Here is a 14,324-nt window from a genome sequence, read left to right as displayed (position 1 = left end):
GAGATTGCAGGTTGCATGACCACATAACATCACCTCTCCATTTCCTCAAAGACAGACCTAATGAGCTGTGATTCTTGACAATAGTGTAATAATCTTTTCCCTTTGAACACCTTTCAGTGCTTCCCCTGAATGCTGCATTGGTTTGAGTTGACAAGAAGCTGCATTTCCAGTGTGAGATGGTAGTTCTCCAACTGTGATTTGATCCTCAAGAAAAGTGATGGGTACTCCAGTGGTCTGAACATTGAGTCCTGCCATGGTTGATCTTTTGTGTTTGTGCTTTGCCAAGACAGATGAACGTAACTGGATCTTAAACTCTTCTGTATCCTTGGTAAGTTGAACCAAAACTACTGCTGGAAATTCACCATCATAACCAAGATTATGATCCCATCCATGGGAGTCGAACGCCTGCTCACTGAGAAACTGAGATGAGGGTTCAAAACAACAGTCCCTAAAAGAGGGCCTATTTCCATCGAAGGAAGGTGGGAGAGCCACGTCTGTTAAAGGAACTGCTACAGTTTTTAAGCTTCCCGTTGGTTGTCTGCAGAAGTGTCGTCTTCTAGTTCAAACGGGGAACAAATTTTGAAACCAATAGATTCCCACTGTTCAAAGGATTCTGAATCCCGACCATGGAATTCACTTCTGATAAATTTTCATTGAATAAAACAAAAGCAGAAGACGTGATCTCCAACTTTCTTATATACATCGGTTTTTTCTCCATACTCGTTTTCTTCAGCAAAAGTGCTGTTTTCAACCAGAGCCACTGGAACCATCAAACCAGGATTCACTGCCAGAAACTCCCCACGAGCATGACCAATCATCTGTTGCACATCATATGATCGTTGAGAAACAAATACCTCATAATTTAGTGGATGTCCATTGGATCCATCTGGAGGTATTGAACTTGAATGCGTAAAAGAAATTACAGCTTTCTGCCATATTGATGATCCAAGATAAGTCGTAACTAACTTCAGTAAAGGTAATCATCAAAGTTACTGGTTTGCATGTCTAGGCGATCAATATATAGGACAACATCGGGTGGGGATTTCTGCATTATTTTTTTTATTGACGACAGAACTTTTCGGTTGTGAGATTGATCTACCAGAGAAGGTCTAAGACCAGGGGTATCAAAAATCTTAACTTTGACTTTATCGATCATACCTACGATTTCCTTCACATCAGTTGTGGCTGGCTCAAATGCGTCAATTACAGCCTTCCTTTCTCCGAAAATGGAATTTATTGTAGCACTCTTGCCAACTCCAGTTTTCCCAATAACCAGGATGCTCACAGAAAAATACATATCATTTTTAGATTGTACCTCGAGTTCCTTAGCTGCCTTTTTGTCTGAATCAAAATGGAATTCCTGAGAAGAGGATCTCGACTCAGCAACAGCAAGCTGGTATAAAACTTTTGCAGCTATGGAATTTTCAGGAAACATGCCCAATCTGCGGATAAGCTGCAAGTATTTTACTCTTATTTGCTGAATTACCTCCAGCTTGTGCTTCTGAGCTTCACTTAAAGTTTCCTCTATTTCACTGTTCATTCTGGGAGGAGCACAGCCATTTCTGGCTTCGACAGATGTAAATTGATTCATGTCACCATCTGACACAACACCTATGTCGTCCATAAAGCATCCAGCAAGGTCAGCAGAATCAATTATTTGTCTCACATCGCTAATTTTGTCATCTGAATTCACCCCCACAACCAAGCCTGTGGCCATCCGACCATCGATCTCTTGCAAAATCTCCCCACCAGAGAAAGGAGTAAAAACTCGTTCTTCCATGTCACCGAGCATTACATTAACATCAGCTGGGGAGGTTGGATTTTCTCCCTCACCATATAACTGTTCACTATTTTCTTCTTTATGTGTGGCTTCCTGGTTCACATGCTTGTCGTTTATGAAAGCTTCAGGCAAATCTGAATATCGGGGACACCCCTCACTTAGCCCCCCTTGTTTATCTGAACATCTCGATCAAGAATTACACTCTCAGTTTGGTCAATCTTTTGCCTGCATTCTTGTTCCTGATTCTCACCTTGAAAATCATCATCAGAGACCGAACTATCCACATACACTTCAACCATGCCACCGCTGCTGTCTAATTCAGGAATTTCGAGTTTCATTAATTTACCTATTTCACAAGGGCGTCTAGGTTCTGTAGCTGTAACATCACAAGGAAAATTTTCAGGCAGCATTGTGTTTTCAGCAAGGTCAGCTGGCAGTCCATGGTTATCCAACCCCACAAATTTTCTCTCATCCACCCCATCAATTTCTTTAAATTCCCGGTCAAGTGGCATCAAATTTCCATTCCACTCTGATTCAAATGGAGCCTTATGATCATCATGGGAAACCAAAGAACCAGCAGTAACTTCATAAGTGTCCTCAAGACCTTTATTTTGTATCATATCAGCTGACACGAGACCATCAATAGTTTGCTCTTCTTGTTTTGAGCTCAGACAATCGCTACCAACTACCAACTCCTCAACAAATTCGATACCAACCACGCTCTCAGCCAGTGATTCATGAACTTCCTTTTCCTCAACCTCTAAGATACTGACTTTTCGGTAACTATCAAGCCTCTGATGACTAATAATGCTCGGGACTCGAGCTACACCCGAGAATCCATCATCGTCCATAATTTCACTGGCCTGAGAATCATCATCACTGTCCCTTGATACCTGGGCGATGGGTATAATAGTGTTTGGCATCAATGAAATTTCAATATCCACGACTGAAGATGATTCATTTTCTGAAACATCCTCATTAGCTGCAACCACAACAGGTCTAAAATCACCATATCCCAAAACATATTCCCCATCTTCAAATATTTCTTCATCCGAGTCACTTGGAAATGAACTTGAACCGTCGTACTCGCCAACTTTCCTAAATCCCTTAAAATTCCAGTCGTTTGGGTTTCTGACTAGAGCTCTTCCAAATACATTTCCATTAATGCTTCCACTCTCTTCAACAATTTCTCTCCATGGTCTTTTCACAGAAGGCCTAAACGAAGCATCTTCATAGCTTCTACTACCTAGTTGAACCCTTTCACTATTTGGGTTCTTCCAGAAAGGCCTCGAAAATCCATATTCCTCAACATAGTGAGTATCCTCAAGAATTCCCTCATCTTCACCACGAGCAAAACCCTCAGATTCAGGCTCACTACCACTGTAATAACTACTGGTAGTACTGTTTCTACGACTTTTTGACGAAGCTGAATATTCAAAGTCGGATTCATCGACAGTGAGAGGAGCTCTAATACCTGAGGATGCTGAATCATAAAAAACTGCCGACTTTGGGGCCACTCCCACTCGTGTACTGGAAATGGAGACACCATTAAACCTTGAACCCATGAAAGAGTAGAACTTCAGAGCGCCTGACTGTTTGTGTATATATATTATATATATATCCAAAGTTTGTGGTTTATCACACGTAAAGTGAGAAATTTTGTTTCTGGGAATAAAGATGGGATCTTGGGGTGGTTTTTGGTTTTGTCTAGGTCTTGAATTTGTTTTGCTTTGTTGTTTTGTTTGAATGTTTGTGGCTTTCTTCGGTTTGGATGCATCGGGCAATGTAGTGGTGAGAAAAAGTACATGTGGAGAGCCCATTGTTGTCCTCGTAAATTAAGGTGGTCATAAATAAATTATAGCAACTTAAAACTCCCCACACATTTTTGTTTTCAAATTTTTTCGAAATTATAAAACATAAAATTTACGTGAAACGGTGTTACGGATCGTATTTTGTGAGACAGATCTCTTATTTAGATCATCCATGAAAAAATATTACTTTTTATTGTGAATATCGGTAGGATTGACCCGTCTCACAGATAAAGATTCGTGGGATCATATCACTAGAGACTTACTCATTATAAAATATATTCGTCTCATTTGAAATTTTTATATTTAAAAAATGAAAATTATCTAACAAATATACAACAAATTATTTAATGAATGTTACTCGTGGATCTAAAATTAAGTAAAGGAAAATGTCTTGTTTGGGTAAAGATACGTGTATGTGAGACTAAGCATCGGCATTTAATTACTTGTATATGAATATACACATTAATAAATGCAAAGGTTCCTATTTGACAATGCACATTTAATATTTTCAACAAATGTCCCATTAATATCTAATATTTTAGCTTAAAAGTAAAATTAGGCAAAATATTCAATTTCAATTATATTATTTGGAGTGTGTCCTTGTTCAAAACATATATTATGTTAAGAAATAAATATCACTAACAAGTTTCATGTTATAAAAGTAACTATGACACGTGTGCTTAGGGATGATCAAATTTTTTTATTAACCGTCCGAATCGAATTGTACTGCACCGTTTTTCATAATATTTTATAAAAACTGCGATTAAAAATACTAATCATAAACCGCACCGCATACGCGGTTCGATTTTTTTTTAATCAAGAACCGCACCGCCTAAACCGCTTGCCATAATATCGAACCTAAAATTATAATAATTTGTAAACATATTCAAATAAAGATGTCATCATTCATAATATTCAACTCTCTTCAAAATTATTATTCTTACAAATAAAACTTATCATTTTATTAATTATTTTTCATATTAGTTTTTTATTAAAATATTTATTTCTTTTGCGATAATATTTTGTTTGAAGTTTAAAAATAAAAAAAATGATAAAATATTGTAAATGTCATTTTTGTTGTGAATGTGTTGTGTTGTTAAATTATTAACTTATTTTTGAATCTTGATTATTGTTTTTTCTATTTTGATCTTTATATACTTTGAACTATATTTTATATTTGAAAATAATATATTATTATTGTTTTCAAATAAATTAGAATATGTTCTAATATTTTTCATTAAATAAACCGTAAACCGACCGCAACCGTGCAAAATTGTAAGGCTAATTTTTCATGTAAAACCGCGATTAATTTTTCAAAATACTAACCGACCGCATATGGCAATTCGGTTTGAATTTTTTAAAAAAAACCGCAAAACCGCACCGTGATCACCCATACAGTGATGTGCTATGTATAAAAAAAATTTAATTTATTATTTCAAGTCGTCTTAATTTGAATTTTAGTCATTTAATTTGTCAAAAAGATATTTTTTTTTAATTTTTAATCATTTTTTTCGTTTGAAGTCATTAAACCCACGTAGTATAACTTGTTTAATATAAATGTTCTCATACGTAGGAGAATAAAACTAATCATATAAACATTCAAATATATCTAAATAAAAATAAATGAAAAGAATAAAAAAAGCACGTGATATTTAAAAATGAGAGAAAAAACTTTTTTTCTTTTATTTTTGCTTATGGAGTTTTAATATGTATTATATAAGTTTTAATTTCGCCACGTAAGAGTGTTAATGTCAAATAAACAAAATTCGAAAGATTTAGTAGCTTCGGACGAAAAAATAATCAAAACAAAAAAATATAGACAAAAACTTGTGTGAGACGGTCTAACGCGTCGTATTTTGTGAGACGGATATCTTATTTGAGTCATCTATGAAAAATATTACTTTTTATGTTAATAATATTATTTTTTACCGTGAATATCGATAGGGTTGACCCATCTCACAGATAAAGATTCGTGACATCGTCTCATAAGAGTCCTACTCAAAAATGTAATTTGGTGGATCGAAACCAAATTTAATAAATTATAAGGGTAAAATCCATAACCAACCAATTTAAATATAAAAATTACAATTTTCGTCTATTCAAATTGAAAGTCTCGTAGAACACGGAGAATCTTAAATTGTATTTATTCTTACTAAATTATTTGGGCCGGGATCTGAAAACACTAAAATGGGCCATTTATTTTAATTTGATTCACCTGAGCCCAATATTAGCCCATTGTCTTCAAAGTCACGAAGCATCCTCCTTTCCTTTGTATCCAACAGCCAACTCATGCTGAAGCTAAGGCCTCCAAGGTTCCACACCCATTTCTCCTTGCTCTTCGATCTCCCATCTTCTCACCTCCATCGAAAGTTTTCCTTTTCTCGCTCGTTTAGCAGCTCCACATCACGAGCACCAAACCCCAGTCATGCCGCCGCGAAGGCCTCTAGTCGGGCGGAGCCCTCCGAATCATCCCGGTTCGTGCAGAAAGTACTGTTCGTGCCGCCGGGAATGAGACCGGATGAAGTTACCGACGACATGGTCCTACCTGGGTCGAATATTGTGATTGGACCCTATGCTGGCGATGCTAAGGTTAAGGAGGTGGATTTTGTTAAGAGCAGCAACCGGGCCAAGGATTGTCCCAAAGATGACCGACCCGAATTCGCCATGTTGGGTCGATCGAATGTTGGCAAGTCATCACTTATCAACTTTTTGGTTCGGAAAAAAGATGTTGCTCTCACTTCTAAAAAGCCAGGTTTTATTTATATCCTCCGTTTTAAGTTAGAACTGAATTTGCGTTTTGCCGTTAAGTTGATTTAAAAAATATATATATTTTTTGCAGGAAAGACTCAGATGATTAATCATTTCTTGATTAATAAAAGTTGGTACATTGTGGATTTACCCGGTTATGGGTAAGCTTTTGTAGTTAATTTGTATCTACTTTTATAACGAATTTGTGCATATTGATTTTTCTTGAATTTTAAATTTTCTGGGCTAGTTGTGTATACTTTGATTCTGTGCTTCAACATTTGGACTTACGAGTAGCTTTTGGCTTTTTTGGTCTTGGAAGTTTGCAGCCATTTTTCTGTTATGTGATTTGGGTATTGATCTAGTTTGGTCAAGTTAGTTTTGATAAGAGTTACTTGTTTCATTATTTATATGGTATCTGATTGAGCAAAAGATCCTCTGATGTATTTCAAAATGGCTGAAATTTATAGAGGTGCCAAAGTCGAATATGTTTTTTTCTTCTTTGTCATATAGCACAACTGAGAATTTCAATTATTTTTGTGGAGAGGTATGCTAAAAGAAGGAAAAAGATAATTATATATTTTTATTATGTTCAAAATAACATCTTCGAATTCCAAAATGTAAATCGGGATGATTTTATAATTTTATTCATAGTCGAAGGAAAAAAACTTGTGCTATAAACAAATTTATGGGGTGGGGTGGGTTCAGCCATCAACTTAAGTTCATTTAGTCTTCATCAAGATTTTAGTCCTTTTTGAAGTAATGGAGGGGAGTGTATAAATGATTTAAACATGGTATAGGACTCAAAGAATGTTCCTTGTGCAACCAATTAAGTTCTAATGATTGCAGGAGTGATGAGCATGCTGGTTCTACGTTAGCCATTTGCTTACTGCAACCATCCTATTTTGTCCAGGCTTTATACCCACAACCGAAAGTTACTCCATAGACATTATTTGTCTAGACCACTGTTCTAGGCGGTGGTCGACCTTCTAGAAAAAGTGCTAGTCGGCCAGCCTAGCCTAGGCGGAAAGGATGCCTAGGCAGTTCTAGATGATCCTAGGCGGTTAAGGATTTATTTTAAAATTAAAAATTCAATATAGGCCTTGAGGGAAAGTCTAACAAGAAATGTGATTTATCGACTTGCCCTACCACGTCAAACTTCATCTCCGTCTACGATCTAGAGCGAAGAAACTCCACGATGATGATTTTGTATATGAATAAGAGGCGGATCACAACGGACGATATTGAGTTAATTTAAATAATGATTTAATATCTTAAAATAAAAAACTTTATCTTATTTTTTCATTAGACATGCGCTTCCCACCTATATCAAACAATGATTTAATATCCTAAAATAAAAATATTTTAAAGATATTAATTTATAATGTTACTAAATATTATAAAAATCAATTGTAAAAAACCGTCTAGGCGCTGGGTGGTAGGTAACCGTTCGCCTACTGCCTACTGTTTTTTAGAATACTGGTTTAGACTTGAGATATTCAGTAAAATTTCCGAAGTTAATACAGGTATCATGCGACTGTGATCATCAAATGTGAGATTATGAACTCTCTCGATTTATTTTAGGGGAGCTGTTGGTTTCCCATGATTTGGTTTGAAGTTCAAGTAGCTCCTTGTTTGTGTGTTAGAGGGCCAAAAAAATTGTAAAATGAAAAACCCACATGGCAAATCTCTTACCTGGTTTCCTTCCTTGATAATTTTCTTAAAATGTGATGCTTTAGCATGGAAGTGTATTGTGATTCAGTTTGCACCTTCTATGTTGACAAATTTTTCTGGTGCCGTATTTATGAAAATGTGTGAGTGACTATTTTCCAGATTTGACTTCTTTCTCACGCTGTTTACATTTATCTACAGTTTTGCTAATGCGCCTGATTCTGCGAGAATGGATTGGTCCTCATTCACAAAAGGCTACTTTCTGAATCGAGAAACTTTGGTATCTGTCCTACTTCTAGTTGATGCAAGTGTTCCACCCCAGAAAATCGACCTTGATTGTGCAAATTGGCTTGGCCGAAACAACGTATATTAGTTTTTGTTCTTGCATCTTGTGTAGTTTAGAAAAACCAACTGCTCTTTTATCTCACATTTTTCGTTCATATTTGTTTATTTTTAGATCCCGATGACTTTTGTTTTCACCAAGTGTGACAAAATAAAAGGTGGTAAAGGGAGAAGGCCCGATGAGAACATAAGAGATTTTCAAGAACTGATTAGAGAAAATTATCGACTACATCCTCCATGGATAATGACTAGCAGCATAACAGGATTGGGCAGAGACGAACTTCTTTTGCACATGTCTCAGCTTAGGAACTATTGGGATAACGAGTAGTTCGGATAGATGACAATTTAGAGCAATATTAAAATCGAAGTTGATTTTGTAGCATGGGTTTAGTGTAGTGCATCTGCTGTATCCAGTATTGCTGCATCTACTGTATATGTTCTCAGCATCGATGTATTCAGATTACTGATACTGATTTAAACTGTTTTTCGTTGTGAGAAGTGGAGTAATAGTTGTGTGTTCTAACATGTCATTGATGATTGCTGCCGCCCTTCTTCTGCGGAAGATGGTGCCGGCTGAATTTTGTGCTAGTGGAAACCACTCACACACTGCCACACCATTTCCTGCAGCTGTTTTGGCCGGAATTCAAGCACACCAGTGTGCTAAGAATAAGATTCCACGATCAAAGTTGTTTCAGTTGAATTATTAAATTCTCTTCAATTATTATGTGAATTATGTATAATTATACAACAAAAACTTAGGATTAAGTCAACTCGAGAGGGAAGAATAAAGGGAATTCGCCATATTTTGGTGCACTACAGTATTATCACCTGTCGGCGCGGTTGGCCCTGGAAGGTGACAGTACAATGTTTCAGGATATATAATGTACTAACACATCCATCAAGTCAAATAAAACACTGCCGATCAAATTTCATTAGCAACACAAGAATATTAAACAAAATAATGGTTTCATGAAGCATATTAATTTCCCACAATGAGTTAAAAGTACGTCAATTACATGAATCACCCCCAAATGTTTATCAATCAAGCTAGTTCCAGTTAAGATGAAACATGTTTAACCAAAGCTTGTGCATGAATAGGTGGCAGATTAGACTGGCAAAAGCTTTGCCATTTCTCCTGCTTCTCTTCTTCATTCTCTGTAAATGCTTCAAACAATGAAGTTACAATACTTCTAGCTGCCTCCCTTGCTTCTGGGAGCTTATCATTTAGCAAATTTGCTGCGGTTTGAATCAACGCAACCAGGCCATATTCTTTCATACTTTCGAGATCCTGTGAAGCATTTGCACAGGTAAGATACAAAGATTGCACATAATGTTACATAATATGATATATACTTGGTACCAGTTTCTTGTTTTTGTACCATCTTAGAGACACAACTGGAGATGGAAATTGCGGCTTTTGCTCGGACTTTGAGGTTCGAGTGCCCCACATATGTGTCGAGCTTATGGAGAAGAGAAAGAGGGGGAATGAACTCCACCAATGTCTTTAGTCCCTTGTCTGCTTCCTCACATACAAATTTCTTATCTTGAGAGGCTTTCAGAAGTAGCTGCAGCAACTGTTTAAAAACAAGGAAATTTCTTTAGAATTGTAATTGCCATTAACATAACACTGAGCATCAAGAAAAACAGAACCAATCTATTAAACGTACCAAGTTGTTGAAGGAATCAGGAGTGGTGGATTCAAGTAACTTTTCACCAAAAGCCTTGAACATATCAGAAGAAGCCATGATTGAGGTCTTGCACAACGCACTTCTTGGATTCTTTATTGCTTTTACCATTACTAAAACCACATTTTCCCTGCATACCACATATCGATTCGAAGAAGATCCTATCACACCGACAAAAAAAATTTTAAATTGTAAAAAAAAAATTCAGAAAAAATAGCTTAAAACTTACAAAATTGGCAGCAATAGGGTGGAGTGAAAGAGTGCCAACCGCCTAACATCATTCAGTGACTCACAAACCTTCAACCAGTCTTTTGACTCGAACCCTCCAAGTAGACTCTGAAAATCCACTTCCATATAATTAACCAAGAACAAGCAAAACAGGAAAAGTGGGAATTTTACTATGTATAAAAAACCTGGATCTTCACTTCTGGGTCTTGAAACGCTTGAAGATTATCAGAAGGAATATAATCCACGGAAACTTCGGTAGAAGTCGGCAGCGATGAAGGGTGTTGGTTTTCGTTATTCACGCCAAATTCAGGATGCTGCTGCTTCTTCTCCTTGTGAATCTGCTCTGAGACTTTCGCTTGTTTTTTGGGTCTTTCTTGTGTGATTGGAAGCTTATTATCAAGAGATCTTAGCGCCATTTTCTTGAAAGCTTTTATTTAACACACACTTGGAAGAAAGAACGAGAGAATCTGCGAGCAAGAGTAAATTTGAGGATTGCTTTATGATAGTGTTAAGTCAAGAAAAAGGGAATCGAAAAGATTATGCAACGGTCATTTTGAGATTTGAAATATTGAGGATGAATAGGCAGAAACGAACTTTTTCACAACGGTCCTTTGTCAGAAGTTGATTCTCTATTTTTCCCTTTAATATTTGAAAAAATTAATTTACAGGTGGCGTAGTTTTTCTTTCTTTCTTGGGTTTTTTTTAAAAGTAATTTAAATTTAAATTTTTTTTCAAAAATAATTTTAGAAAAAAAAAACATTGCAGTTTTACGGCAATCCGCGCTTACCAAGCGCGGACGGTGCTCACGTGGAGTACCGTCCGCGCTTGGTAAGCGCGGACGCTGCTCCACGTAGGAGCGTCCGCGTGGACGCTAATATTTTTTTAAAATTTTTTTCTATTTTTATTGTCCGCTCATTTCGTTTACGTACACATTCGCTGCCTCAAAATTATTTTTACGTGAAAGCTGAGACTCTAAAAAGCTGAGACTCTGAAAAATCACGTGAAGACCAATAATTCAAATATGAATCTTTACATTTTTTCTCCTATATAATTGATGAAAAATTGAACCAATGAGTTATCAACTTTCTCCTAAATTTTCTCTCAATTTTCATTGACAAAATGTCTAACATCGACGTACTCTTATATTTTGATGGTCATATAGTTAGTGATAATGGATCGATTGAATATAGCATTCCATTTGTTAGACCGATACGAGTATTACGATCTATTAATTTGATGGATTTAGTTGAAGTTGTGCATAAAATGTTAGCAATCGATCAAGCGAATTTTTCTCTGAAGATGTCAACAAAGTATTCATTCATGGAGAGAGCGTCTTGGCATGAAATCAAATCAATCTCGTTGATGACGATGCTTTACAGTTTATAATGCAATGTGACAATATGCATGTTTTGCATCTGTACGTTTGAAGCAAATTCAATTGAGCATAATGTTGGATTTGATGAGCCTGAATCCTATGTTCCACATGCATCCGATTCAGGTTTTTATAACCAACCCGGTACGTCTACATATGGTGGTTTCCAAGAGCAAGAATCTTATGTTCCACAGGTTACTGAAGGACTCGGTAATATGAGTTTCGATGATGTAAGTGGGCCTTGGGACCAATATATAAATGTCTCGTCGGAACAAAATAATGCTCCATGTTGGCCGAATCCAACATTAGATACGAGTGCTCGTTGTCCGGATCAGGCCAATAATGATGATATTTGGAGGACTGATACTGAACCCGATATGTCATACAGCGAGTCTGAAGAAGAAGAAGTGAATGTCGATGATGAAGTGAATACTTTTACAAATCTTGATGAGAGGACATCATCTCGACAACCACCACGTGAGTCCGTGACACATTACAGAGGCAAACCGTATCATTTCTGTCAAACATTTCTGAAATGCCATCATTTTTCAATATTTTTTTTGGGGAAGAGCCTCTTGATTATGTCGATGTTCCTTGTGGAGTGCAATCAATCTATTACAATCCGGATAGAGGTGAATTATGCGTTAATATGTTATTTAAAGATAAGAATGATCTTATTGCATCTGTCAAGGATTATTCAGTCAGAGTTGTCAGGCGTGAGTACCGTGTCGTTGAAAGCACACGCAGTTTGTGGAAGTTAGGTTGTAAAAATAATTCTTCTACGGCCATTTGTCGATGGGGACTTCGCGCTTCTTTGAAGGCCAAGACTGGTTATTGGAAAATAATAAAATATGGCGGGCCTCACACATGTATATCTACCTCTGTTGATATAGACCATAAGAATTTGAATAGTGATATGGTGGCACATACGTTATTGGGAGTTGTTCGTTGTGATCCTTCGTACGAGATTAAGTATATCATCGAAAATGTGAAAGATAAATATGGATATCAAATCTCGTACACGAAGGCATGACAAAGTTTGAAACGTGCTATGGAAATTGCTTATGGTACATGGGAGAGCTCCGTTCAATTACTTCCAAAATACATGTATGCTCTTTCCAAATATAATCCGGGAACAGTTGTAGAGTGGAAGCATCTCAGAGACAACAATGAAATGAGTAAGACACTGAACTATGTTTTCTGGGCATTCAGGCCGTGTGTTGATGGGTTTCGACATTGTCGAAAAATAATTAGTGTTGATGGTACACACTTGTATACCAAATACAAGCACAAAATGTTGATCGGTGTCACTCTGGATGCGAACAATCAGGTTCTACTGCTAGCATTTGCTATTGTGGATGAAGAAACAACAAATTCTTGGAAATTGTTCTCGGAGAACCTAGGAAGACATGTTGTTTGTGGTGAAAGTGGCGTGTATCTTATTTCTGATAGACATAAGGGAATCGTGCGCGCAACTGCAGAGCTACCATATTTTCAACCTCCACACGGTGTGCATCGTTTTTGTTTGAGACACGTGTGTTCAAACTTTAACACTAAATTCAAAGACGTGCATCTGAAAGATTTATGCTGGGCGGCAGACACACAAAATAAAATTTGTAAGTTTGAATCAATAAATGAGACAATCAAGCATAAAAACATTTTGGCGCACCGATATTTGGCTGGAATTGAGAAAGAAAAATGGAGTTTGGCTCATGACGGTGGTTGGAGTCGTGGGGTGATGACAACCAATATGTCGGAGTGTTTAAATAGTGTGTTGAAGGGTGCTCGTAGACTTCCTATATCTGCCATAGTACACTTGACACTTCTGAGGTGCGTACAATATTTTATTTCACGTGTGAGTACAGGTGGTCGTATGGTTCAGGAAAATCAGCTGTGGTCAGATTATGCATGTCGGAAGTATGAAAAGTGGGCGAAAAAATCTACTGAACATCGTGTTGCCAAATATGATGTTCGTGAGCAAACTGCTTCGGTTGCAACTGTAGGAAGACCAAGTCGTGGCCAACATATGCAGGTGGTCAAGTTATCAACGATGGATTGTTCATGTGGTAAATGGACGATTTTTGGCATACCTCCCTTTCCCTTTCCTTTATATTTCCTCTTCCCCTTATCCTTATCTCCTTATCTCAAAACCATTACTCTCCAAATCTCTCTCATTTATCTTTCCTCTTCCCCTTTTCCTTATCTCATTTTCAAAACAAATTCTCAAATCATCATCTCATTCTCAAACCATGGCTCCCAAGAAAGTGAAAGAAAATCCCGGCTCTTCTTCTTCGTTTGATAAAAATCGATTTGTTAGTGATGCGGCGCAGGCTCGGTATGAACATGCCAAAATTAATAGAAACCCGATTACCGAGTGGGGATTTCGTAGACAAAAGGAGGATCGATACGTTGAGCCTCTTGTTGGGTTGGAGAGACGCAGATGGGAAAAATTTGGATCTCAACTGAAAGCGGCAGTGGTATCGGTGGTATGAGAATTTTATGCAAATGCGGGTGAGAGGACTGATGCTAAGGCCTTTTTCCGAGGTAAACTTGTGTCATTTGATTCGGGTATAATCAATGCTTTTTTAGAAACGCCCGAGGTCGATGATTCCGCCTTCCAAGCTTTGGTTGCTAACCCTGATTATACTGTGATAATCGACACCCTGTGTCATCTTGGGGCGATCTGGAAA

General features: G+C 37.1%; 3 protein-coding genes and 1 pseudogene across 3 annotated transcripts; 1 reads left to right on the top strand and 3 right to left on the bottom strand.

The window, feature by feature from the left end:
- Window positions 1-57: 57 nt before the first annotated feature.
- On the bottom strand, window positions 58-1,942 carry LOC142542031 (translocase of chloroplast 159, chloroplastic-like; annotated as a pseudogene).
- Window positions 1,939-3,561, bottom strand: LOC142543339 (uncharacterized). Its single transcript, XM_075650544.1, has one exon. It carries the CDS (start codon window positions 3,343-3,345, stop codon window positions 1,939-1,941), a length of 1,407 nt encoding a protein of 468 aa, XP_075506659.1. The 5' UTR covers window positions 3,346-3,561.
- A 2,291-nt stretch (window positions 3,562-5,852) lies between these two features.
- Window positions 5,853-8,822, top strand: LOC142543338 (GTP-binding protein At2g22870-like). The gene is made up of 4 exons (XM_075650543.1): window positions 5,853-6,343; window positions 6,431-6,500; window positions 8,209-8,371; window positions 8,465-8,822. The coding sequence occupies exons 1-4, from the start codon at window positions 5,881-5,883 to the stop codon at window positions 8,675-8,677; spliced, it is 909 nt and encodes a 302-aa protein (XP_075506658.1). The 5' UTR covers window positions 5,853-5,880; the 3' UTR covers window positions 8,678-8,822.
- Window positions 8,823-9,247: 425 nt separating this feature from the next.
- LOC142541668 (uncharacterized) lies at window positions 9,248-10,787 on the bottom strand. Its single transcript, XM_075648142.1, has 5 exons — window positions 10,448-10,787; window positions 10,264-10,370; window positions 10,017-10,164; window positions 9,729-9,923; window positions 9,248-9,637 (listed from the first exon to the last, which is right to left on the bottom strand). Exons 1-5 carry the CDS (start codon window positions 10,676-10,678, stop codon window positions 9,407-9,409), a joined length of 912 nt encoding a protein of 303 aa, XP_075504257.1. The 5' UTR covers window positions 10,679-10,787; the 3' UTR covers window positions 9,248-9,406.
- Between the last annotated feature and the right edge of the window lie 3,537 nt (window positions 10,788-14,324).

Source organism: Primulina tabacum, chromosome 4 (genome assembly GCF_025594145.1).
Source record: "Primulina tabacum isolate GXHZ01 chromosome 4, ASM2559414v2, whole genome shotgun sequence".
In the NCBI taxonomy this organism is placed as follows: Eukaryota; Viridiplantae; Streptophyta; class Magnoliopsida; order Lamiales; family Gesneriaceae; genus Primulina; species Primulina tabacum.
This window is presented reverse-complemented; position numbering and strand designations above follow the sequence as displayed.

What these genes read in the sequence shown, in the direction of transcription:
- LOC142541668 (XM_075648142.1), bottom strand. Translation starts at nt 10,678, where the DNA reads ATGGCGCTAAGATCTCTTGATAATAAGCTTCCAATCACACAAGAAAGA. An exon ending in CTGATTCCTTCAACAACTTG is followed by an intron (nt 9,924 to 10,016) that starts GTACGTTTAATA and finishes GTTTTTAAACAG; the next exon opens with TTGCTGCAGCTACTTCTGAA. An exon ending in CCAGTTGTGTCTCTAAGATG is followed by an intron (nt 9,638 to 9,728) that starts GTACAAAAACAA and finishes AATGCTTCACAG; the next exon opens with GATCTCGAAAGTATGAAAGA.
- LOC142543339 (XM_075650544.1), bottom strand. Translation starts at nt 3,345, where the DNA reads ATGGGTTCAAGGTTTAATGGTGTCTCCATTTCCAGTACACGAGTGGGA.
- LOC142543338 (XM_075650543.1), top strand. Translation starts at nt 5,881, where the DNA reads ATGCTGAAGCTAAGGCCTCCAAGGTTCCACACCCATTTCTCCTTGCTC. An exon ending in TCTCACTTCTAAAAAGCCAG is followed by an intron (nt 6,344 to 6,430) that starts GTTTTATTTATA and finishes TATTTTTTGCAG; the next exon opens with GAAAGACTCAGATGATTAAT. An exon ending in GTGGATTTACCCGGTTATGG is followed by an intron (nt 6,501 to 8,208) that starts GTAAGCTTTTGT and finishes ATTTATCTACAG; the next exon opens with TTTTGCTAATGCGCCTGATT.